Source organism: Somniosus microcephalus, chromosome 4, assembly GCF_052327205.1.
Source record: "Somniosus microcephalus isolate GS21.2 chromosome 4, FLI_Smic_1.0, whole genome shotgun sequence".
Taxonomy (NCBI): Eukaryota; Metazoa; Chordata; class Chondrichthyes; order Squaliformes; family Somniosidae; genus Somniosus; species Somniosus microcephalus.
Genome location: NC_140990.1, coordinates 55,028,171 through 55,054,876, shown reverse-complemented (window position 1 = coordinate 55,054,876; position 26,706 = coordinate 55,028,171). Strand labels below are relative to the sequence as shown.

The following is a 26,706-nucleotide window of genomic DNA, read 5'->3' as shown; positions in this document are numbered from 1 at the left end:
TCTTCCAAAACACCGCACCACCGACCATATCTATACCCTTCACACTCTCATTGGAAAACATATACACCAAACAAAAAATGGGAAAATATTCGCTTGTTTCATTGACTTCAAGAAAGCTTTTGACTCTATCTGGCACGAAGGGCTCTATTATAAACTTCTTCAGTGTGGAATAGGGGGCAAAGTCTATGACCTTATTAAATCGATGTATCTGAAAAATAAATGCGGTGTCAAAATTGGAGACAAATGCACCGGTTTCTTCACCCAGAGAAGAGGCGTCCAGCAGGGCTGCAATTTGAGCCCGACCCTGTTCAACAGAAACATAAATGAATTAGCAGACATGCTGGAGCAAAGCGAGTCACCGGGTCTGTGTCTCCTGGATGGAGAAGTGAAATCCCTGTTCTATGTGGACGACCTGGTTCTGCTGTCTCCCACAGAACAGGGATTACAGCAACAATTAGACCTACTCGACAAATACTGCCAAAATTGGGCCCTAACAGTAAATCTAAAGAAAACCAACATCATGATTTTTCAAAAAAGGCCCAGGCGTCAGGAAAACAAATACCAGTTTACTCTCAGTGATACCATCATAGGACACACTATGAGCTACACTTACCTTGGTCTAACCATTACAGCATCAGGGAGCTTCAGCATAGCAGTGAATGCACTAAAAGAAAAAGCCCGAAGAGCCCTACATGCAATGAAAAGAAAATTCTACAACATCCAAATCCCAATCAAAATCTGGCTCAAAATATTTGACAGCATAATCCTGCCCATTGCGCTGTACGGTAGTGAAGTATGGGGCCCGCTCAATCACCATAGCTACACTAAATGGGAAAAACACACAATAGAAGCCCTACATGCAGAATTTTGCCGAAGCATTCTTCGCACCCAAAGGAAAACACCAACAAATGCATGCAGAGCCGAACTAGGCAGATACCCACTGATAATAAACATCCAAAAACGAGCACTAAACTTCCTAAATCACCTCAAATCTAGCTCCCCAGACACCCTTCATTTTAAAGCCTTCCAGTTCCAAGAGCTAAACCCAGAAAAGAGTCCCCTGAGTCAGCTGCTACTGAAACTAAGTACTCCTACTCAGTCGGACCCTGACCAGTCCAGACCAACACTGCCGTCCAAACACCAATCCGAGTGAACCAAATCATTAAACAATGCAAAGAAACCTACCTGGAACATTGGAACAAAATAACCAAAAGCCAAAGCAGATTAGAATGTTACCGGGCCCTAAAAAGAGAATATAAACTGGCAGACTATCTCTCGACCATCAGAGACACAAACAGAGACAGACCCTCACCAGGTACAGACTAAGCGACCACCAACTGGCAATTGAAAAAGGAAGATACAAGAAATCCTGGCAGCCTAGAGAGAATAGAATATGTGATCAATGTCTGGCCGGCGAGGTTGAGACAGAGATGCATTTCCTCCTAAAATGCGAAAAATTCAACACAACAAGAAACATATTATTTGACAAGCTTAGCGAAACAACCCCAGATTTCAAAGAATTGGATGACCTGTCAAAATTAAGATTAGTCCTGGGAGAAGGAGACAGAGCATACCTTGGTGCCAAATATGTAACAACATGTCACAACCTGAGGACTGTTTAAAATTAACACTGAATGTACCCAACGATGTACAACGACTGTTTAAATTAATATTGTTTAAATTAATATTGTATGTACCCAACGAAGGTCAAAATTGTTTGACACCTACAGAATGTTGGAAAACTGTACTTTTTGTTATGTAAGCTTTGGCAATATGGTTCCCTGTAAACTTTCATGCCAATAAAGCATTTGAATTGAATTGAGAGTGGGGGAGAGAGAGAGAGAGGTACATGAATTGAGAGAGTGGGGGAGAGAGAGAGAGAGAGAGAGTGGGGGAGAGAGAGAGAGAGTGGGGGAGAGAGAGAGTGGGGGAGAGAGAGAGAGAGAGTGGGGGAGAGAGAGAGAGAGAGTGGGAGAGAGAGAGAGAGAGAGTGGGGGAGAGAGAGAGTGGGGGAGAGAGAGAGAGTGGGGGAGAGAGAGAGAGAGTGGGGGAGAGAGAGAGAGAGAGTGGGAGAGAGAGAGAGAGAGTGGGGGAGAGAGAGTGGGGGAGAGAGAGAGAGAGTGGGGGAGAGAGAGAGAGAGTGGGGGAGGGAGAGAGAGTGGGGGAGGGAGAGAGAGTGGGGGAGGGAGAGAGAGTGGGGGAGAGAGAGAGAGAGAGAGAGAGAGTGGGGGAGAGAGAGAGTGAGTGGGGGAGAGAGTGAGTGGGGGAGAGAGAGAGTGGGGGAGAGAGAGAGAGAGGGGGAGGGAGAGAGAGAGAGAGAGGGGGAGAGAGAGAGAGAGTGGGGGAGAGAGAGAGAGTGGGGGAGAGAGAGAGAGAGAGAGAGTGGGGGAGAGAGAGAGAGAGGGGGAGAGAGAGAGAGAGTGGGGGGGAGAGAGAGAGAGAGAGTGGGGGAGTGAGAGAGAGACAGACAGTAAAAGATCAATTTTAGCATGAAATCCTTATATATCTCAACCTGGAATATCCAAGGTCTACGCTCTTCTATGCTGGCATGAAGAGTGTGACCCCAGAGTTCCTAGATGAGATTAAAGATCTAGATATTATCTTTTTACAAGAAACCTGGTGTAAAGGAGAAGGGCACACTGGCTGTCCCATTGGGTACACAGAGCTGGTGGTCCCCTCCAATAAATTGCCAGGAGTAACCCAGGGCAGAGAATCTGGAGGCATACTGATTTGGATTAAAGCAGAGCTTAGGAGTTGCATTGAATTTGTGGAAAAGGGCGAAAACCACTTATGGCTAAAAATTAAGAGGGGCATCATCTCTAGCATGAAAGATGTTTTCATTTGCACACTCTATATCCCCCCGGCAGAATCCCCGTGCTTCAAAGAGGACACCTTCTCCAACATAGAGAGGGAGATTATCCAATTCCAGGCCCAGGGAAATGTGTTGATATGTGGGGACCTCAACTCAAGAACGGGCGAAGAACCAGACTTCACCAATAATCATGGGAATAATTACATATTTGGGAATAACCACTTTGATCTCCCTTCCCATCCACACAGGCATAACTGCGACAAACAGACAAATGCTAACGGAAAACAGCTCCTGCAGCTCTGTCGAAGCCTGGGTCTGTACATTGTCAATGGTAGGTTATTGGGAGACTTCCTCGGAAGATCCACCTATTGCTCACCTCTTGGCTTCAGCACCGTAGACTATATGATTACAGATCTAGACCCATCCTCTTTCAGAACATTCACAGTCAAACCACAAACAACACTGTCAGACCACAGTCAAATTACTGCATATCTTGAAAGGACAGAAACAACCAACACAGAAACACAACCCAGTAAACTGTACAACATTAAAAAATCTTACGGATGGGCCAAAAACAGCACGGAAAAATACCAGAAAGCAATTAGCAACCAAACAACTCAAGCTCTCTTGGACACCTTTTCTGGAAAATACATACACACACAATAAAGAAGGCATAAACCGGGCAGTGAATAACCTAAATAATATTTTTGATAATCTGGCATCAATGTCAAACTTGAAAGTTCGCAAGAACAAACCCAAAACAAAAAACTACGAAAAATGGTTTGACTCCGATTGCCAGAACATGAGGAAAAAACTCAGAAAAATATCAAACCAAAAACACAGACAACCAGAAAACGAGGAATTACGCCTTACTTATTGTCAGGCACTAACACAATACAAAAACATACTCAGAACCAAGAAAGAGCAGTATATTAAGAATACACTCATCTCCATTGAGGAATCCATTGATTCCAATTGTTTCTGGGACAACTGGAATACATTACACAAAAAACAACACGACGAACTGGTCATTCAAAATGGAGACACATGGGAAAACCATTTTGAAAAATTATACCAGAAAAACACACTAAGCCCAGAGCAATACCAAATATGCGAAAAACTGGCAAAGCTAGAATTTGCCATAAAAGATAACCAAAACCCGATAGACCCCATAATATCTGAAAAAGAGCTAATTGAAAAACTCAAGGACCTGCGACCAGGAAAAGCTTGCGGTGCAGACGGCATCCTAAGCGAGATGATTAAACACACGGACGATAAAATGAAATTGGCTATACTGAAACTCTTCAACTTGGTTCTGAGTGTCGGTTACTTCCCTGATATCTGGAACAAAGGACTCATAACGCCCATATACAAAAGTGGGGATAAAGTTGACCCAAATAACTATCGAGGCATCTGTGTAAACAGTAACCTGGGGAATGTTTTCTGTAGTATCATAAACAAAAGACTTATAAACTTCCTTGAGGAGCACAATGTCTTGAGTAAAAGCCAAATTGGATTCCTGCCAAACTATAGAACATCAGATCATATCTTCACCCTACAGACCCTAATTGACAAACACGTTCATCAAAACAAAAGCAAAATCTACACATGCTTTATAGATTTCCAGAAGGCTTGCGATTCCATCTGGCACGACGGTCTATTCCTGAAACTTATCGAAAGCGGGGTAGGGGGAAAAACATATGATGTAATTAAATCGATGTAATTAAATCAATGTATACAAACAACAAATGTGCAGTTAAAATTGGAGACAAACAAACAAAATACTTCCCACAGGGGCGGGGGGTGACGCAGGGCTCGCCAATCTCACCGACACTCTTTAATATTTACATAAATGAACTGGCAAAACTACTTGAACAATCTACAGCACCCGGCCTCACCCTATATGAATCCAAGGTTAAATTCCTCCTCTATGCAGATGACCTGGTTCTGCTGTCACCAACTAAGGAGGGTCTACAGCAGAACCTGGATCTGCTGGAGTCGTTCTGTCAGACCTGGGCCCTGACAATAAACCCCCAAAAAACCAAAGTCCTTGTGTTCCAGCAAAGATCCAGACATCAGGGACCCAAAATAAATCTCACACTAGGAACAACTAAAATCGAACAAACCACTAACTACACATACTTGGGCATAAAAATCAGCTCTACGGGAAATTTCAAAATGGCTGTGAATGAACTGAAAGAGAAAGCTAGAAGGGCTTTCTATACCATTAAAAGATCAACCCAAATAGAAATCCCAATTAGCATTTGGCTCAAAATTTTCAAATCAGTAATTGAACCAATTGCACTCTATGGCAGTGAGGTGTGGGGACCGCTAACACAACAAGAATTTGCAAAATGGGACAAACACCCAATTGAGATCCTACATGCAGAATTCTGTAAAAGTATCCTCCGGACTCAAAGGAGAACCGTAAACAATGCATGCAGGGCAGAACTAGGCCAATATCCACTAATAATTACTATCCAAAAAAGAGCCACCAAATTTTGGAAACACCTAAAGATGAGCAACCCCCACTGCTATCATTACGAAGCCTTGAAATGCCAAGAGAGGACCATAAAGAAGAACACCCTCAGTCAACTAGTCCTGGGACTCAGTGAAGCAACCACTAACACTACTAACAATAACCAGCCCCAGGACAGTGACATCGTAGCACAGAGAATTCGACCCAACACAATTGTCACTAAGCAAAAGGAAAAATACCTGTCATATTGGGCAGAAGCAACAAAAACCCAAAGCAAACTCAATTGCTACTTGGCCCTAAACAGACAATACAACATGGCTGATTACCTGACCATGGTAAAGGATAGCAAACTGAGAAAAACCTTGACAAGGTACAGACTTAGCGAACATAGCCTGGCGATCGAAAAAGGCAGACACAGGCAGACCAGGCTGCCAAGAGAGGACAGGATATGCTCTCACTGCAGTCAGGGAGTGGTGGAGACAGAGATGCACTTCCTCACAGCTTGTGGAAAATATCAGGGCATCAGGGAGAATTTCTACCAAAAATTCTCACAAATATGCCCTGAATTCAGAAATTTGAATGACGACCAAAAATCCCATACCTACTAGGGGAAGAGAGAAACTGTGTAACACTGGCGACACACTATGTTACAGCTTGCCATAAACAGAGGGACAACCAGTAAACCGAAGAAAAGAGTATATACAAATTATACGAATGTATATTTATACACTCAGGGATATATCTGTTTATACACTGTACGAATAGATCTGCGTTTATGTGTTCAACCATAAATGTATTTCGATGCTTTGGCAACATAAGATGTACCTTATCATGCCAATAAAGCGATTTGAATTGATTGAATTGAATTGAATTGAGTGGGGGAGAGAGAGAGAGAGAGTGGGGGAGAGAGGGGGAGAGGGAGAGAGAGTGGGGGAGAGGGAGGGAGAGTGGGGGAGAGGGAGGGAGAGTGAGTGGGGGAGAGGGAGGGAGAGGGAGGGAGAGTGGGGGAGAGTGGGGGAGAGGGAGAGAGAGTGGGGGAGAGGGAGAGAGAGTGGGGGAGAGGGAGAGAGAGAGTGGGGCAATGGATTGTGAAAAGGGGAAGTGCAACGAGACCCGGGTGTCCTTGTGCACCAGTCGCTGAAGGTAAGCATGCAGGTGCAGCAGGCGGTAAAGAAGGCAAACGGTATGCTGGCCTTCATAGCGAGAGGATTCGAGTACAGGAGCAAGGATGTCTTGCTGCAGTTGTACAGGGCCTTGAAGGGACCACACCTTGAGTATTGTGTGCAGTTTTGGTCGCCTTATCTGAGGAAAGATGTTCTTGCCATGGAGGGAGTGCAGCGAAGATTCACCAGGCTGATACCTGGGATGGCAGGAATGACGTACGAGGAGAGATTGGGTCGATTAGGCTTATATTCGCTAGAGTTTGGAAGAATGAGAGGGGATCTCATTGAAACGTATAAAATTCTAACAGGACTAGACAGATTAGATGCAGGAAGGATGTTCCCGATGGTCGGGGAGTCCAGAACCAGGGGTCACAGTCTAAGGATAAGGGGTAAGCCATTTAGGACAGAGATGAGGAGGAATTTCTTCACCCAGAGAGTGGTGAACCTGTGGAATTCTCTACCACAGAAGACAGTTGAGGCCAATTCATTAAGTATATTCAAGAAGGAGTTAGATATTTTTCTTAAGGCTAATGGGAGCCAGGGATATGGGGAGAAAGCAGGGACAGGGTACTGAATTTGGATGATCAGCCATGATCGCATTGAATGGCGGAGCAGGCTCGAGGGGCCGAATGGCCTACTCCTGCTCCTATCTTCTATGTTTCTATGCCATTTGCCTTCCTTATTGCTTGCTGTACCTGCATGCTAGCTTTCTGTGATTCTTTCATGAGGACACCCAAATATCTCTGAACACCAACATTTGAAAGTTTCTCACCTTAAAAATATTATGTTTTTCTATTCTTCCTACCAAAGTGAATAACCTCACATTTCCCCACATTATTCTCCATCTGCCACCTTACTGCCCACTCACTTAGTCTATCTATATCACTTTGCAGACTCTGTGTTCTCCTCACAGCTTACTGTCCCACCTAGCTTTGTATCATCAGCAAACTTGGATACATTACTCTCGGTCCCTTCATCTAGGTCATTAATATAGATTGTAAATAGCTGAGGCCCCAACACTGATCCTTGCGGCACCCCACTAGTTACAGCGTGCCAACCTGAGAAAGATCCGTTTATCCCTACTCTCTGTTTCTGCCCGTTAACCAACCCTCTATCCATGCTACTTAGGTCTCGAGAAATCAGCCCCAGACTGATCAGTTTTTCCTGATCAGTACATCCCCTCAGTTCTGGCATCATCGCTGTGAATCTTTTTTGCACCCTATCCAGTGCCTCTGTATCCTTTGATAACATGGAGACCAGAACTGTGCAGAGTGCTCCAAGTGCGGTCTAACCAAGGTTCAAAACAAGTTTAACAGAACTTCTCCGCTGTTCAGTTCTATCCCTCTAGAAATGAACCCCTGCCCTTTCCCCATAGCCCTGCAAACTTTTCCTTTAAGTAGATCCAATTCGCTTTCGAAAATTACTGTTGAATTTGCTTCTACCACCCTTTCAGACAGTGCATTTCAGATCACAACAACTCACGGAGCGAAAAATGTCTAATCTCCCCTCTGGCTTTTTGCCAATGATTTGATGTGATGTGTTTACTTGTTAAATACATTTGCTGAGTGGATTTAAATTTAAAACCAGGTTCTGAGGCGTGATGCTCTATTCACACATCGAAGGTGAGAGAGATACTGTGGGTCACACGCTAAGTGCAGTCGCTGGCAGTGATTAACAGACTGGGTTTTGTGTTTAGTGACCCCGGGCGTGTTACCGATACCTTCCCTGGACACCAAGGCTAGGAGAGGCACTCTGGAATGTATGGGGAGCTGGGACTTGTCCATGAGAGTAACCGAAGGTATGAGAACTGAAATAACCTAGAGTTGGAAAGGAGAAAAGGCCCAAAAATGGAGCAGTCGGTAACAGGACATACATTAGTCTCCTCTTATCTTGAAGAAATCAAGGACTCGACATACTGTGTGTTTGAAACAAAGCTGATTTATTTGACATATCAAAATATTAAACTCCAGCCCAGTTATAGGAGTTATTAACATCAGCAGAAACAAACGCGAACTACCAGAATGAACATGGTTCAGTCCTGGATGTCATTAACAGCAGCAATATCAGCAGAATCCAACCCCTGCAGTCGATCATGAACTCGCTGGTGTGTCAGCAGGTTGGCTGACTGAGTGAATCCCTTCCCACACACAGAGCAGGTGAATGGCCTCACCCCAGTGTGAACTTGCTGGTGTCTCAGATGTTGGGAAGAACAAATGAATCCCTACCCACACACGGAGTAGGCGAACGGCCTCTCCCCAGTGTGAACTCGCTGGTATACAATGAGGTGGCAAGAATGTCTGAACCTCTTCCCACAGTGAGAGCAACTGAACGGTCTCTTCAGTGTGAACTCGCTGATGTTGAATTAGTCCCTCAGAACTTTTAAAGCAGTTCCCACAATCAGCGCATTTAAAAGGGGTCTCATCACTGGTGTGATCGGAGGGCAGATGAGTGAGTGAATCCCTTCCCACACACGGAGCCGGTGAACAGTCTCTCCCCAGTGTGACTGTGTCGATGAGTTTCCAGCTGGGATGGGTAATTGAATCCCTTCCCACAGTCCCCACATTTCCACGGTTTCTCCATGGTGCGGGTGTCCTTGTGTCTCTCCAGGTTGGATGATCAGTTGAAGCCTCGTCCACACACAGAACACGTGTACGGTTTCTCCCCACTGTGAATGGTGCGATGTTTTTTCAGGCTGTGTAACTGGTTAAAGCTCTTTCCACAGTCAGTGCACTGGGACACTCTCACTCGGGTGTCTGTGTCTCGGTGCTTTTCCAGTCACACTGATGTTTGAAATCTTTTCCCACAGACAGAACAGACAAACATTTCTCCTTCCAGATTCAAAGGCTGATGATATTCAGGTCCTGATGAATTGAGTGACTCTCAGATCTTGACGTGATGTTTGGTTTGAGTTTCCTGTCTGCAAATCCTCCCCTTCTAACAGCCTGTAAAAGGAGTTTACAAAAGTCATCAGTGTAAATACAGGATATAAATTCAGAACAGACAATTCTAGCTTCTATGGAACATTCTTTCCACTCTTCTTCCCCCAAAGCTGTAAATCCCCATCCCACCCACTCTCCCTCCTCCCTGTGCTGAAATCCAAACCCATCGCACCATCTCCAACATTTCTTTCCTCCACTCCCAGTTTTCCCCCTCCCTCTACTCTGGTTGGGTTCAGCTCTACACCCGCTGTGTGCAGAGTGAGAATAAAATCAATGAGTCAATGATTGTCTCTCCTGGTCACTGGGACCCTGAAGCTCCGCTCACTTTCTGTTCCTGTACCAAGATGGCCGCGCATGCGCCATACTGCAGGTGGAACCGGTCTGTCTTTCCTCCACCAAGATGGCGGCAAGTAACCCGCGCCTGTCACCGAGAAAAAGCCTCACCGCTGCCGTCCGGTGGAACACAGACCGGGCTGCGGGATCTCATTCGGGCCTGAGGCTGTTCTTCAACTTTATAAGCCCTGTGGCGCGGCCTACCCGCAGTTTATTAATCTCCCGACCCCGCTCCCGCCGACCTGCAGCTCCGCCCAGCGACCGCGCAGAGCCTGTCCCGCGCCTGCACACTGGGCTCCTGACATCCTCCCCAGAAAACCTGAAAAAGGAATCTGGATTGTCCCCGTCACTCATTCTTAAAGGGACAGCACCCTGTGTCTGGGCAGCTGCCGTTAAAGGGACAGACACAGCTTCACCCTTCTCTATTATAAATAAAAACAGAAAATACTCAGCAGATCAGGCAGTATCTGTGGAGAGAGAATCAGAGTTAATAGATAGATCTTGCTTAACCAACTTCTTAGACTTTTTTGAAAGAGACGACGTCCCGAATTAAATGGGGCATATCCCGAATTAAATGGTGTAATGTACCTGGACATCCAAAAGGTCTTTGACAAAGTATTGCATGAGAGACTTCTTTACAAACCAAAGTCGGGACTGAAAGCCAATAAATCCCCTGGAGCTGATGGCCTACATCCTAGGGTTTTGAAAGAGGTAGCCAAAGAGATAGTGGATGCATTGGTTGTCATTTTCCAAAATTCCAGATTCCAGAATGGTTCCCGCGGATTGGAAGGTACCAAATGTAACCCCACTATTTAAGAAAGACCGCCTATTTCCACCTCTGTAACATCGCCCATCTCGGCCCTTGCCTCAGCTCATCCGCTGCTGAAACCCTCATCCATGCCTTTGTTACCTCTAAACTTGACTATTCCAGTGCACTCCTGGCTGGCCTCCCACATTCCACCCTACATAAACTTGAGGTCATCCAAAACTCGGCTGCCCATGTCCTAACTCGCACCATTCCCGTTCGTCCATCTCCCCTGTGCTCGCTGACCTACATTGACTCCCAGTTAAGCAACGCCTCAATTTCAAAATTCTCATCCTTATTTTCAAATCCCTCCATGGCCTCGGCCCTCCCTATCTCTGTAACTCCTTCAGCCCCACAAACCCCCGAGATATCTGCGCTCCTCTAATTCTGCCCTCTTGAGCATCCCTGATTATAATCACTCAACCATTGGTGGCCGTGCCTTCTGTTGCCTCGGCCCTAAGCTCTGGAATCCCCTGCCTCACTACCTCTCTTTCCTCCTTTAAAATGCTCCTTAAAACCTACCTCTTTGACCAAGCTTTTGGTAACCTGCCAAAATTTATCCTTATGTGGCTCGGTGTCAAATTTTCTGTCTTACAATACTCCTGTGCAGCACCTTGGGATGTTTTACTACGTTAAAGGTGCTATATAAATACAAGTTGTTGTTGTTGAAAGGGGAGAGAGAAAACAGGGAACGACAGACCTGTTAGCCTGGCATCCGTAATAGGGAAAATGCTAGAATCTATTATTAAGGACATGGTAACAGGGCGCTTAGAAAATAATAATAAAATTCGGCAGAGTCAACACAGATTTATGAAAGGGAAATCATGTTTGACAAATCTGTTAGAGTTTTCTGAGGTTGTAACTAGCAGAATAGATAAGGGGGAACCAGTGGATGTGGTGTATTTAGATTTTCAGAAAGCATTCGATAAGGTGTCACACAAGAGATTATTAAATAAAAGCACTACTGCCGCAAATTCATGAACTAATTTCTCATCTGGAAGGAGGAGAGCATGCCAGGGGATCTCAGAGATGCCGTAATTGTGACCATCTTCAAGAAAGGTGACAAGTCCGATTGCGGTAATTACAGAGGAGTTTCCCTGCTGTCTGCCACAGGGAAAGTCATCGCAAGAATCCTCCTCAATCGCCTTTTCCCAGTGGCCAAAGAGCTCCTCCCAGAGTCGCAATGCGGATTCCGCCCACTAAGGGGCACAATGGACATGATCTTCACCACGCGTCAACTACAAGAGAAATGCAGGGAACAGCACCAACCGCTGTACATGGCCTTCATTGATCTCACAAAGGCCTTCGACACTGTCAACCGTGAGGGATTATGGAGTGTCCTCAAATTCGGCTGCCCTCAAAAGTTTGTCACCATCCTCCGCCTGCTTCACGACGACACGCAAGCCGTGATCCTGACCAACGGTTACACCACAGACCCAATTCATGTACGGATCGGGGTCAAGCAAGGCTGTGTCATCGCACCAACGCTCTTCTCGATCTTCCTTGCTGCAATGCTTCATCTCACCCTCAGTAAGCTCCCCACTGGAGTGGAGCTAATTTACAGAACAAACGGGAAACTGTTCAACCTCCGTCACCTCCAGTCCAGATCCAAGGTTGTCCCATCCTCTGTTGTCGAATTACAGTGTGCAGACGATGCTTGCGTCTGCGCTCACTCGGAGGTCGAACTCCAAACCATTGTCAACACCTTCACTGGAACGTACGAGAGCATGGGCCTTACACTAAACATCCGTAAGACAAAGGTCCTCTACCAACCTACCCCTGCCACACAGTACTGCTCCCCGATTATCAAAATCCACGACGGCCTTGGACAACGTGGACCACTTTCCATACCTCGGGAGCCTACTGTCAACAAGGGCAGACATCGACGACGAAGTCCAACACCGCCTTCAGTGCGCCAGTGCAGCCTTCGGTCTCCTGAGGAAGAGAGTGTTTGAAGACCAGGACCTCAAACCTGGCACTAAGCTCATGGTCTACAGAGCTGCAGTGATACCCGCCCTGCTGTATGCCTCAGAGACATGGACCATATACAGCAGGCACCTCAAAGCACTGGAGAGGTACCACCAACGCTGACTCCACAAGATCCTGCAAATCCATTGGCAGGATAGGTGCACCATCGTCAGTGTTCTTGCTCAGGCCAACATCCCCAGCATCGAAACTTTGACCACGCTCAATCAGCTCCGATGGACGGGTCACATCGTCCGCATGCCCGATACGAGATTCCCAAAACAAGCGCTCTACTCGGAGCTCCGACACGGGAAGGGAGCCCCAGGTGGGCAGAGGAAATGCTTCAAGGACACCCTCAAAGCCTCCTTGAAAAAGTGCAACATCCCCACCGACACCTGGGAATCCCTGGCCCAAGACCGCACAAAGTGGAGGAGAAGCATCCGGGAAGGCGCCGAACACCTCGAGTCTCTTCGCCGGGAGCAAGCGCAGGCAGCACGAGTGCACGTCAACCCAAGCTCCCCACCCACCTGCCCCTTCAACCACCGTCTGCCCCACCTGTGACAGAGACTGTAGGTCCCGCATGGACTCATCAGTCACCTGAGAACTAATTTTTAATGTGGAAGCAAGTCATCCTCGGTTCCGAGGGACTGCCTAAGAAATAAAATTAGGGCTTATGGGATTGGGGGTAATATACTAGCATGGGTTGAGGATTGGTTAACGGACAGAAAACAGAGAGTAGGAATAAATGGGTCATTTTCAGGTTGGCAGGCTGTAACTAGTGGGATATCACAAGGATCAGTGCTTGGGTCCCAGCTATTCACAATCTACATCAATGATTTGGATGATGGGACCAAATGTAATATTTCCAAGTTTGCTGACGACTCGAAATTAGTTGGGATTGTGAGTTGTGAGGAGGATGCAAAGAGGCTTCAAGGCGATTTAGACAAGTTGAGAGAGTGGGCAAATACATGGCAGATGCAGTATAACGTGGATAAATGTGAAGTTATCCACTTCGGTAGGAAAAACAGAAAGGCAGAGTATTATTTAAATGGTGATAGATTGGGAAATGCTGATGTACAGAGGGACCTGGGTACAGAGGGAGGCTTCAAGGGGATATAGACAGTCTTTTTTGCACCTTCTCCAGTGTCTCTACTTTTTATAATATGGAGACCAAAACTGTTCACACTATTCCAAGTGTGGTCTAACTAAGTTTCAATACAAGTTTAACATAACTTCCCTGTTGTTAAATTCTATCCCTTTAGAAATGAACCCCAGTGCATTGTATGCTTATTTTATGGCCTTATTAACCTGCATTGTTACTATTAGTGACTTGTGTATCTGGACCCCGAGATCACTTTGCTCCTCTACCCTATTTAGACTTTTAATTTCCAAGTAGTATGTGGCCTCCTCATTCTTCCTACCAAAATACACCACCTCACACTTATCTATATTGATATTCATTTGTCAATTGCACGCCCATTCTGCAAAGGTATTAATATATTCTTGTATTTTGTCACAGTCTTCCTCAGTATTAACTTTATCCTCCAACTTGGTGCCAACAACAAATTTTGAAATTGTTCTTCTGATTCCTGAGTACAAATCGTTTATGTAAACAGTGGGCCCAGCCTGTGAAACACCACTTTCCACCTTTTGCCAGTCTGAGTAGCTACTCCTGACCCATACTTTCTGTTTTGTAACCAGCTTGCTATCCATAACAGTATATAAGATCTAGAAGATGACCAAGGTCAGGCCGTGTGGAGTGAAGGGCCAGGCAGAAGAATGGATGGAAAGATGGCTACAAAACAGAAATCAGAGGGTTGGAGTTAAGGGAAGTTGGGAGCCATCTTTCCATCGCATTTATGTGTGTTGCTGTATACTACATATATAGGATGCAAGGAAGCTTCAAGGGGATATAGACAGGCTAAGTGAGTAGCAAAAATATGGCAAATGGAATATAACACGGAGAAATGTGAAGTTATCCACTTTGGTAGGAAAAATAGAAAAACAGTATTTTTTAAATGGTAAGAGATTGGGAAATGTTGGTGTTCAGAGGGACCTTGGTGTCCTTGTACACGAATCACTGAAAGTTAACATGCAGGTACAGCAAGCAATCAGGAAAGCAAATGGTATGTTGGCCTTTATTACAAGAGGATTTGAGTATAAGAGTAAAGACGTCTTACTGGGGCCCTGGCGAGACCACAGCTGGAGTATTGTGCACAGTTTTGGTCTCCTTACCTAAGGAAGGATATACTTGCCATAGAGGGAGGGCAGAAAAGGTTCACCAGACTGGTTCCTGGGATGAGAGGGTTGTCCTATGAGGAGAGATTGAGTAGACTAGGCCTATATTCTCTAGAGTTTAGAAGAATGAGAGGTGATTTCATTGAAACATACAAAGTTCTTACAGGGCTTGACAGAGTAGATGCAGGGAGGGTGTTTCCTCTGTCTGGGGAGTCTAGAACCAGGGGTCACAGTCTCAGAATAAGGGGTCGGCCATTTAGAAAGAAAAAGAAAGACTTGCATTTATATAGCGACTTTCATGACCACCAGACGTCTCAAAGCGCTTTACAGCCAATGAAGTACTTTTGGAGTGTAGGCAATGTTGTAATGTAGGAAATGTGGCAGACAATTTGCGCACAGCAAGCTCCCACAAACAGCAATGTGATCGTAACCAGATAATCTGTTTTTTGTGTTATGTTGATTGAGGGATAAATATTGGCCTGGACACCGGGGATAACTCCCCTGCTCGTCTTTGAAATAGTGCCATGGGATCTTTTACGTCCACCTGAGAGAGCAGACGGGGCCTCGATTTAACATCTCATCTGAAAGACGGCCCCTCTGACAGTGCCGCACTCTCTCAGCACTGCACTGGAGGGTCAGCCTAGATTGATGTGCTCGAGTCCCTGGAGTGGGACGTGAACCCACAACCTTTGACCCAGAGACAAGCTGCCAACTGAGCCACAGCTGACTGAGATGAGAAGAAACTTCTTCACTCCGAGGGCGGTGAATCTTTGGAATTCTCCACCCCAGAGGGCTGTGGAGGCTCAGTCGTGGAGTATATTTAAGACAGAGATCGATAGATTTTTGAATATTAAGGGAATCAAGGGATATGGGGATAGTTCAGGAAAGTGGAGATGAGGTAGAAGATCAGCCAGGATCTTATTGAATGGCGGAGCAGGCTGGAACGGCAAAATGGCCGACTCCTGCTTAGAAACATAGAAGATAGGAGCAGGAGTAGGCCATTCGGCCCCTCGATCCCGCTCCGCCATTTAATGAGATCATGGCTGATCATCCAAATTCAGTACCCTGTCCCTGCTTTCTCCCCATATCCCTTGATCCCTTTAGCCTCAAGAAATATATCTAACTCCTTCTTGAATATATTTAATGAATTGGCCTCCACTGCCTTCTGTGGCAGAGAATTCCACAGGTTGACCACTCTCTGGGTAAAGAAATTCCTCCACATCTCAGTCGTAAATGGCTTACCCCTTATCCTTAGACTGTGACCCCTGGTTCTGGACTCCCCGCCATCGGCAACATCCTTCCTGCATCTAGTCTGTCTAGTCCTGTTAGAATTTTATAAGTTTCAATGAGATCCCCTCTCATTCTTCTAAACTCTAGCGAATATAAGCCTAATCGACCCAATCTCTCCTCATGTGTCATTCCTGCCATCCCAGGAATCAGTCTGGTGAATCTTCGCTGCACTCCCTCCATGGCAAGAACATCCTTCCTCAGATAAGGCGACTAAAACTGCACACATATTCAAGGTGTGGACCCTCCAAGGCACTGTACAACTGCAGAAAGACATCCTTGCTCCTGTACTCAAATCCTCTCGCTATGAAGGCCAACATACCGTTTGCCTTCTTAACCGCCTGCTGCACCTGCATGCTTACCTTCAGCAACTGGTGCACAAGGACACCCAGGTCTCATTGCACTTCCCCTTCTCCCAATCTATTGCCGTTCAGATAATAATCTGCCTTCCTGTTTTTGCCACCAAAGTGGATAACCTAGCATTTATCCACATTATACTGCATCTGCCATGCTTCTGCCCAATCACCCAACTTGTCCAAATCATACTGTAGTTTCTCGGCATCCTCCTCACAGCACACACGCCCACCCAGCGTTGTGCCATCTGCAAACTTGGAGATATTACATCTAGTTCCCTCGTCTTGATCATTAATATAGATTGTGAATAGCCGGGGTCCTAGCACCGATCCTTGTGGTACCCCACTAGTCACTGCCTGCCACTCAGAAAAAGAGCCGTTTATTCCAACTCTTTGCTTCCTGTCTGCCAGCCAGTTCTCTATCCAAGTCAGTACCTTGCCCCCAATCCCATGTGCTTTAACTTTACACGCTAATCTCTTATGCGGGACCTTATCGAAAGCCTTCTGAAAGTCCAAATACACCACATCCACTGGTGCTCCCTTATCTATTCTACCAGTTACATCCTCAAAAAATTCCAGTAGATTAGTCAAGCACGATTTACCTTTTTTAAATCCATGTTGACTTTGTCCGATCCTGTCACTGTTTTCCAAGTGCTCTGCTATTACATCTTTTATAATGGACTCTAGCATTTTCCCCACTACCAATGTCAGGCTTACCGGTCTATAATTCCCCGTTTTCTCTCTACCACCTTTTTTGAATAGTGGGATAACATTAGCTACCCTCCAATCCATGGGAACTGTTCCAGAATCTATAGAATTTTAGAATATGACCAGCAATGCATCTACTATTTCTAGGGCCACTTCCTTAAGTACCCTAGGATGTAGATTATCAGGCCCTGGGGATTTATCAGCCTTCAATTGCGTCAAGTTCCCTAACACCATTTCCCTAATAATACTGATTTCATTCAGTTCCTCCCTCTCATTAGACCCTATGTTCCCCGACATCTCTGGGAGGTTATTTGTGTCCTCCTTTGTGAAGACAGAACCAAAGTATGTATTTAATTGGTCTGCCATTTCTTTGTTCCCCATTATAAATTCCCCTGATTCTGACTGCAAGGGACCTACGCTTGACTTCACCAATCTTTTTCTCTTCACATATCTATGGAAGCTTTTACAATCAGTTTTTATGTTCACTGCAAGCTTACTCTCATACTCTAGTTTCCCTCTCTTAATTAATCCCTTTGTCCTCCTTTGCTGAATACTAAACTGCTTCCAATCCTCAGGTTTGCTGCTTTTTCTGGCCAATTTATATGTCCTCTCCTTGGATCTTATGCTATCCCTAATTTCCCTTGTTATCCATGGTTGAGTCACCTTTTTTGTTTTATTTTGATCCCAAACAGGGATGAACAAATTCTGTAGTTCACCCATGCGATCTTTAAATGTTTGCCATTGCTTATCCACCGTCAATCCTTTAAGTAACATTCCCCAATCCATCCTAACGAACTCGCGCCTCATACCATCATAGTTTCCTTTACTTAAATTCAGAACCCTAGTCTCTGAGTCAAATACTTCACTCTCCATCTTAATGAAGAATTCGATCATATTATGATCGCTCCGCCCCAAGGGGCCTCGCACAACAAGATTGCTAATTAATCCTTTCTCATTACATAATACCCAGTCTAAGATGGCCTGATCTCTAGTTCGTTCCTCGGCATATTGGTCCAGGAAACCATCCCGTATACACTCCAGGAATTCCTCCTCCACAGTATTGTTCCTAATTTGGTTAGCCCAATCTATATGTAGATTAAAGTCACCCATGATAACTGCTGTGCCCTTATTGCACGCGTCTCTAATTTCCTGTTTAATGCCATCCCTAACCTCGGCATTACTGTTTGGGGGCCTGTATACAACTCCCACTAACGTTTTCTGTCCCTTGGTATTTCTCAGCTCTACCCATACAGATTCCACATCATCAGAGCTAATATCCTTCCTTACTATTGTGTTAATCTCCTCTTTAACCGCAATGCTACCCCACCTCCTTTTCCTTTTTGCCTGTATTTTCTGAATATTGAATACCCCTGGGTGTTGAGTTCCCAGCCTTGGTCACCCTGGAGTCATGTTTCCGTAATCCCAATCATAACATATCCGTTTACCTCTATTTGCACAGCTAATTCATCCACCTTATTACGAATGCTCCTCGCATTAAGACACAAAGCCTTCAGGATTGTTTTTTTAACACTCTCAGACCTTTTAGAATTATTATTTACTGTAGCCATATTTGATTTAAACCCTTGATTTCTCTGACTGCCACTTTTGGTTTTCTCCTTCCTGTCTTTTGCTTCTATCCTTGTTTCCCTTACTGCTGTCTCGCTGCACAGGTTCCCAACCCCCTGCCATTTTAGTTTAAACCCTCCCCAACAGCCTAGCAAACACTCCCCCTAGGACATCGGTCCCGGTCCTGCCCAGATGCAAACCGTCCAGTTTTTGCTGGTCCCACCTCCCCCAGAACCGTTTCCAATGTCCCAGGAATTTGAATCCCTCCCCCTTGCACCATTCCTCTAGCCACGTATTCATCTGAAATAGCCTTCTATTTCTACTCTGACTAGCACGTGGCACTGGTAGCAATCCTGAGATTACTACCTTTGAGGTCCTATTTTTTAATTTACCTCCTAACTCCGTATATTCAGCTTTTAGGACCTCATTCTGGTTTTTACCTATATCGTTGGTACCTTTCTGCACCATGACAACTGGGTGTTCACCCTCCCCCTCCAGAATGCTCTGCAGCTGCTCCGAGACATCCTTGACCCTTGCACCAGGGAGGCAACATACCATCCTGGAGTCTTGTTTGCGGCCGCAGAAATGCCTATCTATTCCCCTTACAATAGAATCCCCTATCACGATAGCTCTCCCGCTCTTTTTCCTCCCGTCCTGTGCAGCAGAACCACCCACGGTGCCAGGAAGTTGGCTGCTGCTGCCTTCCCCCGATAAGCCATCTCCCTCAACAATATCCAAATTGGTATATCTGTTTGAGAGGGGGATGGCCACAGGGGACCCTTGCACTACCTGATTTGGCCTCAACTGGAGTATTGTGCCCAATTCTGGGCATTGCACTTTATGAAGGGTGTGAAGGCCTTAGAGAGGGTGCAGAAAAGATTTACAAGAATCGTTCCAGGGATGAGGGACTTCAGTTATGTGGATAGACTCGAGAAACCTTAGAGCAAAGAAGGTTGAGATGAGATTTGATAGAGCTGTTCAAAATCATGAGGGTTCTGGACAGAGTAGATAGAGAGAAACTGTTCCCATTGGCGGAAGGGTCGAGAACCAGAGGACACAGATTTAAGTTGATTGGCAGAAGAACCAAAGGTGACATGAGGAAAAATGTTTTACTCAGCGAGTGGTTTGGATCCGGAATGCACTGCCTGAAAGGGTGGTGGAGGCAGATTCAATCACGGCTTTCAAAAGGGAATTGGATAAGTACCTGAAGTAAAGAAATGTGCAGGGTTACGGGGAAAGGGCAGGGAGTGGGACTCGCTGAAGTGGTCTTGCAGAGAGCCGGCACGGGCTCGACGGGCCGAATGGCCTCCTTCTGTGCTGTAACCATTCTATGATTCTATAAAATATTAGAAAGTTTGTTCCACAGAAGCACGAGGTTTATCTGCTTTTATTGATGAATTTAAAAAGTCTCTATTAAAACCTGAGCCAGTGTGTTGAGACAAAGAGCCTTGTGTCCAATAAGGGGAATAAAGGCCCACAGCCTCCCCTGGCCCCGAACAAGGGACTGAAGAAACTCGCTGCCCTGTGGATCAGACGGTCAGCTGGCGCTAGTCCCGCCCCTCGGGCTCCCCGATTTGTTGGAGGACCTGCCGCCGGCTCGCTCCTCCAGCCCTGCCCCGCTCGCTCCCTATTGGTCAGAAGCTCCCATCAATCAGGCCGCGGTGTAAGGGTTGGGGCTTCTTTAAACTGGTTTAAAGTAATTTTCCTGGTCTTGCAGCCTTTGCCTGCACTCAGACCAATTGCAATAAAACCAATTTTAAACAGCGGTTTCGAATCGCTACCCCACCTTCCAGTTCTGACTGCAGGGCTTATAATTATTGATATTAAAACAGACACGTAGTTTGGATGAGAGAAAAAAATCAAGTTTTATTAACTAAAAGAAACTATAATCAAAATATCAAACTATCCCACACGAACACAGTAATCACAGTAAAACTATATAACAGGGGGTTGCAGACGGCGAAAACGAGGGATACAATGGCTACAATGTTATTTAAACAATCTTAGCAATTACCCTCAAATCACCACCCCAAACTCCTGCTAGGTTGCCTTGTTGAGGAGTCAGAACACCCTGCTCACCTGTGGTCAAGCGAAGTAAGAGAGAGCGAGATAGCTTCTCAGCATCTATCTTTATACCTGGTCAGGTCCTGCCGTTCTGCCTTGCAAGGGCTGTGTGCAAAATTCCCCGCCCAAAGGGTCCAATACACAAGAGAAAGCTGTGATTGGCTAACTCAGAGTGGTTGGACCGGATTAATGTGTTTTCCGGAGCTCCCTGGGCTGAAACAAAAGAGAATGCAACAGCCCTATTGTCCAGTGCTGGGTGATTTAAAACCCATTCAATTCTTAAACGTTTCCCATTCAAGGTACAAAAGTCTCTTCTGCAGTTTAGATGTATCCACTCGATATACAAACAAATGCTAATAGCATTCAATTGCTTTGTAAACAGAGCATTGTCCTTAGTCTTCGGCCATGTGGTGACAGCCATTTTCATCCCTGGAAATTTAAAAGCACAACGCCCAGGGATTCTTTGATCAAAAAAAATTGATCTTCAGAACTGTAAATTATTGTGATTTCTTACAGCGGGCCCGGGTCACGTGTCCCCGAGGAGATCACGTGCTCAGTCCAACTGACTGCGCTCGGTCCGGGGCCTCGCGGACTCTCAGGTTTTTCTATTTCTCTTTATTCTTTCCCGATCCACCCCTCCCCCCAACCCGTGCGATTCTCCACCCAATCGGAGCGGAGAAAACTCACTTTGCGCCACCGATTGCGACTCTGGAACCGACACCAAGGCCTTTCCTGGAATGCCCTGCGCTGACTCCGTCCAACAGGATCCGAGTGCGCAAGTGCAGCTCCCAGTGGGGGAGGGGGGTTGGTCTCCTCTGGGCATGCATGATTATTGCCTTTGGTGACCGGGAGGGGTCGCTGTGCCGGACTCGGCCCAAACCGCCGTCCCGCGTGTGCCTGCGCGGACTCTCGCTGTCCCCAGTAGGAGCAGGAGTGGCCATTCGGCCCCTCGAGCCTGCTCCACCATTCAATGAGATCATGGCTGATCATCACCTCAGCCCCATTCACCGGCCCTATCCCCATATCCCTTGATGCCCTTACTGGTCAGAAATCTATCGACTTCTGTTGTGAATATACCCAATGACTGAGCCTCCACCACCCTCTGGGGTAGAGAATTCCAAAGATTCACCACCCTCTGTGTGAAGAAATTTCTTCTCATCTCAGTCCTGAATGGCCGACCCTTTATCCTGAGGCTGTGGCCCCTGGTTCTAGACTCCCCAGCCAAGGGAAACATTCTCCCAGCATCCATCCTATCAAGCCCTGTAATAATTGTGTATGCTTCAATGAGATCCCCTCTCATTCTTCTGAATTCAAGAGAATACAGGCCTAGTTTACTCAATCTCTTCTCATACGACAGTCCCGCCATCCCAGGAATCAATCTCGTGAACCTTCGTTGCACTCCTCCTATGGCAAGTATATCCTTCCTTAGGTAAGGAGACCAAAATTGTACACAGTACTCCAGGTGTGGTCTCACCAAGGCCCTATATAATTGGAGTAAGGCTTCTTTAGTCCTGTACTCAAATCCTCTTGTAATGTCAATCAACCGTCAGCTAGACAACCATCACTTGGAAAGCAGCGACAGGATCGGACAAAGTCAACATGGATTTACAGAAGGTAAATCATGCTTGACTAATTACTGGAATTTTTTGAGGATGTAACTGGTAAAATAGATAAGGGAGAACCAGTGGATGTGGTGTATTTGGACTTTCAGAAGGCTTTCGATAAGGTCCCGCATAAGAGATTAGCGTGCAAAATTAAAGCACATGGGATTGGGGGCAAGGTATTGACTTGGATGGAGAACTGGTTGGTGGATAGAAAGCAGAGAGTTGGAATAAACGGGTCATTTTCCGAGTGGCAGGCAGTGACTACTGGGGTACCGCAAGGATCAGTCCTAGGACCCCAGCTGTTCACAATATACATTAATGATCTGGACCAGGGAATTGGATGTAATATCTCCAAATTTGCAGACGACACAAAGCTGGGTGGGAGGTTATGCTGCGAGGAGGATGTCGTGAAACTCCAGTACGATTTGGACAGGTTGGGTGATTGGGCAGAAACATGGCAAATGCACTATAATGTGGATAAATGTGAGGTTAACCACTTTGGTGGCAAAAACAGGAAGACAGATTATTATTTGAATGGCAATACATTGGGAGAAGGGGAAGTGCAAAGAGACCTGGGTGTTCTTGTGCACCAGTCGCTGAAGGTAAGCATGCAGGTGCAGCAGGCGGTTAAGAAGGCAAATGGTATGTTGGCCTTCGTAGCAAGAGGGTTCGAGTACAGGAACAAGGATGTCTTGCTGCAGTTGTACAGGGCCTTGGTGAGACCGCACCTCGAGTATTGTGTGCAGTTTTGGTCGCCTTATCTGAGGAAGGACGTTCTTGCCATGGAGGGAGTGCAGCGAAGATTCACCAGGCTGATACCTGGGATGGCAGGAATGACGTATGAGGAGAGATTGTGTCAATTGGGCTTATACTCACTGGAGTTTAGAAGATTGAGAGGGGATCTCATCGAAACCTATAAAATTCTGTCAGGCCTGGACAGACTAGATGCAGGAAGGATGTTTCCGATGGTCAGGGAGTCCAGAACCAGTGGTCATAGTCTAAGGATAAGGGGTAATCCATTTAGGACTGAAATGAGGAGGAATTTCTTCACCCAGAGAGAGGTGAACCTGTGGAATTCTCTGCCACAGAGGGTGGTGGAGGCCAGTTCATTAAATATATTCAAGAAGGAGTTGGATATATTTCTTAAGGCTAAAGGGATCAAGGGATATGGGGAGAAGGCAGGGACAGGGTACTGAATTTGGATGATCAGCCATGATCTCATTGAATGGCGGAGCAGGCTCGAATGGCCTACTCCTGCTCCTATCTTCTATGTTTCTAGAAGAGGTCGCTGGTGAGACCAGTGAAGAAAGAAAGACTTGCATTTCTATAGCACCTTTCACCACTACCGGACGTCCCAAAGTGTTTTACAGCCAATGAAGTACTTTTGAATTGTAGTCACTGTTGTAATGTAAGAAACGCAGCAGTCAATTAGCGCACAGCAAGCTCCCACAAACAGCAATGTGATAATGACCAGATAATCTATCTTTTTATGTTGATTGAGAGATAAACATTGGCTAGGAGACTGGGGATAACTGCCCTGCTCTTTCCCACATTACAACAGTGACTACTTCATTGTCGTACTTCATTGGCGGTAAAGCACTTCCAGACATCTGGTGGTCATGAAAGCACTATATAAATGCAAGTCTTTCTTTCTTGAAATAGTGCCATGGGATCTTTTACATCCACCTGAGAGAGCAGACGGGGCCTCAGTTTAACGTCTCATCCGAAAGACGGCACCTCCGACAGTGCAGCACTCCCTCAGCACTGCACTGGAGTGTCAGCCTAGATTTTTGTGCTCAAGTCTCTGGAGTGGGATTTGAAACCACAACCTTATGCCTCAGAGGCGAGAGTGCTACCAACTGAGTCACAGCTGACACTAAAGAACAAGCAGTTCTGACAAAAGGTCATCGACCTGAAACGTTAACTCTGTTTCTGTCTCCACAGATGCTGCCTGACCTGCTGAGTATTTCCAGCATTTTCTGTTTATATTAAAGAAACGAGGGAGTGATTGCTGACAGGAAGAATGTTGGGTTGTCCTGCGCATGCACACCTCCCTGGCGGCTGAGGCGAAACACCGACTCGCCCCCACCCGAGCAGCGCACGCGTACCAGATGTTGCGGCTCCGCATGCGCGCCCGATGTTCCAACCGCGGGGTTTTGTGCGCTGAGCATGTGCGTTGCGGACCGATTGGGACGGGCGATTGTGGAGCAGGAGGGAGAGCGCGGGGGCCATGAGCACATGCGCGGGACTCAGCGTCAACAGAGCGCTTTCTGGCGCGCCGGGGCTTGTGGGTATTACAGCCGCCATTACTGCTGATCCTTTCAACCAACCTGTGCAGCAGCTGGGGCCTGAAAATCAGCTTCACTGCCCCTAGGGTCGGAAAGGGGAAAGTTAAACAACCGTTTGCCTCTGATCCTTTTCTGATCTCAATTTACAGGGTTATAGAAGTGGAGCAGTTACAGGTGGGAAGCTCAGACCAAACATCACGTCAAGATCTGAGTCGCTCGATTCATCCGGACCTGAATATCATCGGCCTTTGCACATGGAAGGAGAAAGCAGCGATCGCAGCGATGACAAACCGCACACGTGTTCGGTGTGTGGACGCGGATTCAGCCGATTGCCTGACCTGGCGAGACACGTGCACCGACACACCGGGGAGAAACCGGGTAAAGGTGGGGATGGCGGGAAGGGATTCAGTTTCCCGTCTGCATTGGAAGTTCAACGGCGCAATTGCACCAGGGACAGTCCGTTCACCTGCGCTGAGTGTGGAAAGGGATTTGTTTGTTCATCCCACCTGCAAACACACCAGCGAGTTCACATTGACGAGAGACCATTTCAGTGTTCTGACTGTGGGAAGAGCTTTAAAAGCTCCATAGATCTGAAGAGACACCAGCGAGTTCACACTGATGAGAGACCATTTCAATGTTCTGACTGTGGGAAGAGCTTTAAAAGCTCCATAGATCTGAAGAGACACCAAAACCTACACACTGGGGAGAGACCGTTCACCTGCTCCGTGTGTGGGAAGGGATTCGCTCAGCCCTCCAACCTGCAGAGACACCAGCGAGTTCACACTGACGAGAGACCCTTTAACTGTCCTGACTGTGACAAGATCTTTAAAAGCTCCGGGGATCTGAAGGGACACCAGCTTGTTCACACTGATGAGAGACCATTTCAATGTTCTGAGTGTGGGAAGAACTTTAAAAGCCCCGGGGAACTGAAGGGACACCAGCGAGTTCACACTGATGAGAGACCATTTCAATGTTCTGACTGTGGGAAGAGCTTTAAAAGCCCCGGGGAACTGAAGGGACACCAGCGAGTTCACACTAATGAGAGACCATTTCAGTGTCCTAACTGTGGGAAGAGCTTTAAAAGCTCAGAGGATCTGAAGAAACACCAGCTTGTTCACACTGGGGAGAGACCATTTCAGTGTCGTAACTGTGGGAAGAGCTTTAAAAGCTCCGGGCATCTGAAGGGACACCAGCGAGTTCACACTGGGGAGAGACCCTTTAAATGTTCTGACTGTGGGAAGAGCTTTAAAAGCTCCGGGGAGCTGAAGAGACACCAAAACCTACACACTAGGGAGAGACCGTTCACCTGCTCCGTGTCTGGGAAGGGATTCGCTCAGCCCTCCAACCTGCTGCCATATCAGCGAGTTCACACTGACGAGAGACCCTTTAAATGTTCTGACTGTGGAAAGATCTTTAAAAGCTCCGGGGAGCTGAAGGGACACCAGCTTGTTCACACTTGTGAGAGACCATTTCAGTGTTCTGACTGTGGGAAGAGCTTTAAAAGCGCCAGGGAACTGAAGGGACACCAGCTTGTTCACACTGATGAGAGACCATTTCAGTGTCCTAACTGTGGGAAGAGCTTTAAAAGCCCCAGGGATCTGAAGGGACACCAGCTTGTTCACACTGATGAGAGACCATTTCAGTGTTCTGACTGTGGGAAGAGCTTTAAAAGCTCCGGGGATCTGAAGAAACACCAGCGAATTCACACTGATGAGAGACCATTTCAGTATTCTGACTGTGGGAAGAGCTTTAAAAGTGCCGGGGAGCTGATGGGACACCAGCGAGTTCACACTGACGAGAGACCCTTTAAATGTTCTGACTGTGGGAAGAGCTTTAAAAGCTCCGGGGAGCTGAAGAGACACTAGCGAGTTCACACTGGGAAGAGACCATTCACCTGCTCCGTGTCTGGGAAGGGATTCGCTCAGCCCTCCAACCTGCTGGTACATCAGCGAGTTCACACTGACGAGAGACCCTTTAAATGTTCTGACTGTGGGAAGAGCTTTAAAAACTCTGGGGCGCTGAAGAGACACCAGCGAGTTCACACTGGTGAGAGGCCGTTCACCTGCTCCGTGTGTGGGAAGGGATTCACTCATTCATCCAAC

The 26,706-nt window shown here is 46.5% G+C and overlaps 1 protein-coding gene across 1 annotated transcript in view; it reads left to right on the top strand.

The window, feature by feature from the left end:
* LOC147118931 (uncharacterized) overlaps nt 1–26,499 on the top strand; it is a 56,431-nt gene extending 29,932 nt beyond the window's left edge. The window contains exon 5 of the mRNA XM_085983999.1: nt 25,210–26,499. Within this exon, the coding sequence (XP_085840125.1) occupies nt 25,210–26,469 (1,260 nt within the window). The 3' untranslated portion in view covers nt 26,470–26,499. The remainder of the gene's footprint in view (nt 1–25,209) is intronic.
* The last annotated feature ends 207 nt before the right edge of the window (nt 26,500–26,706 follow it).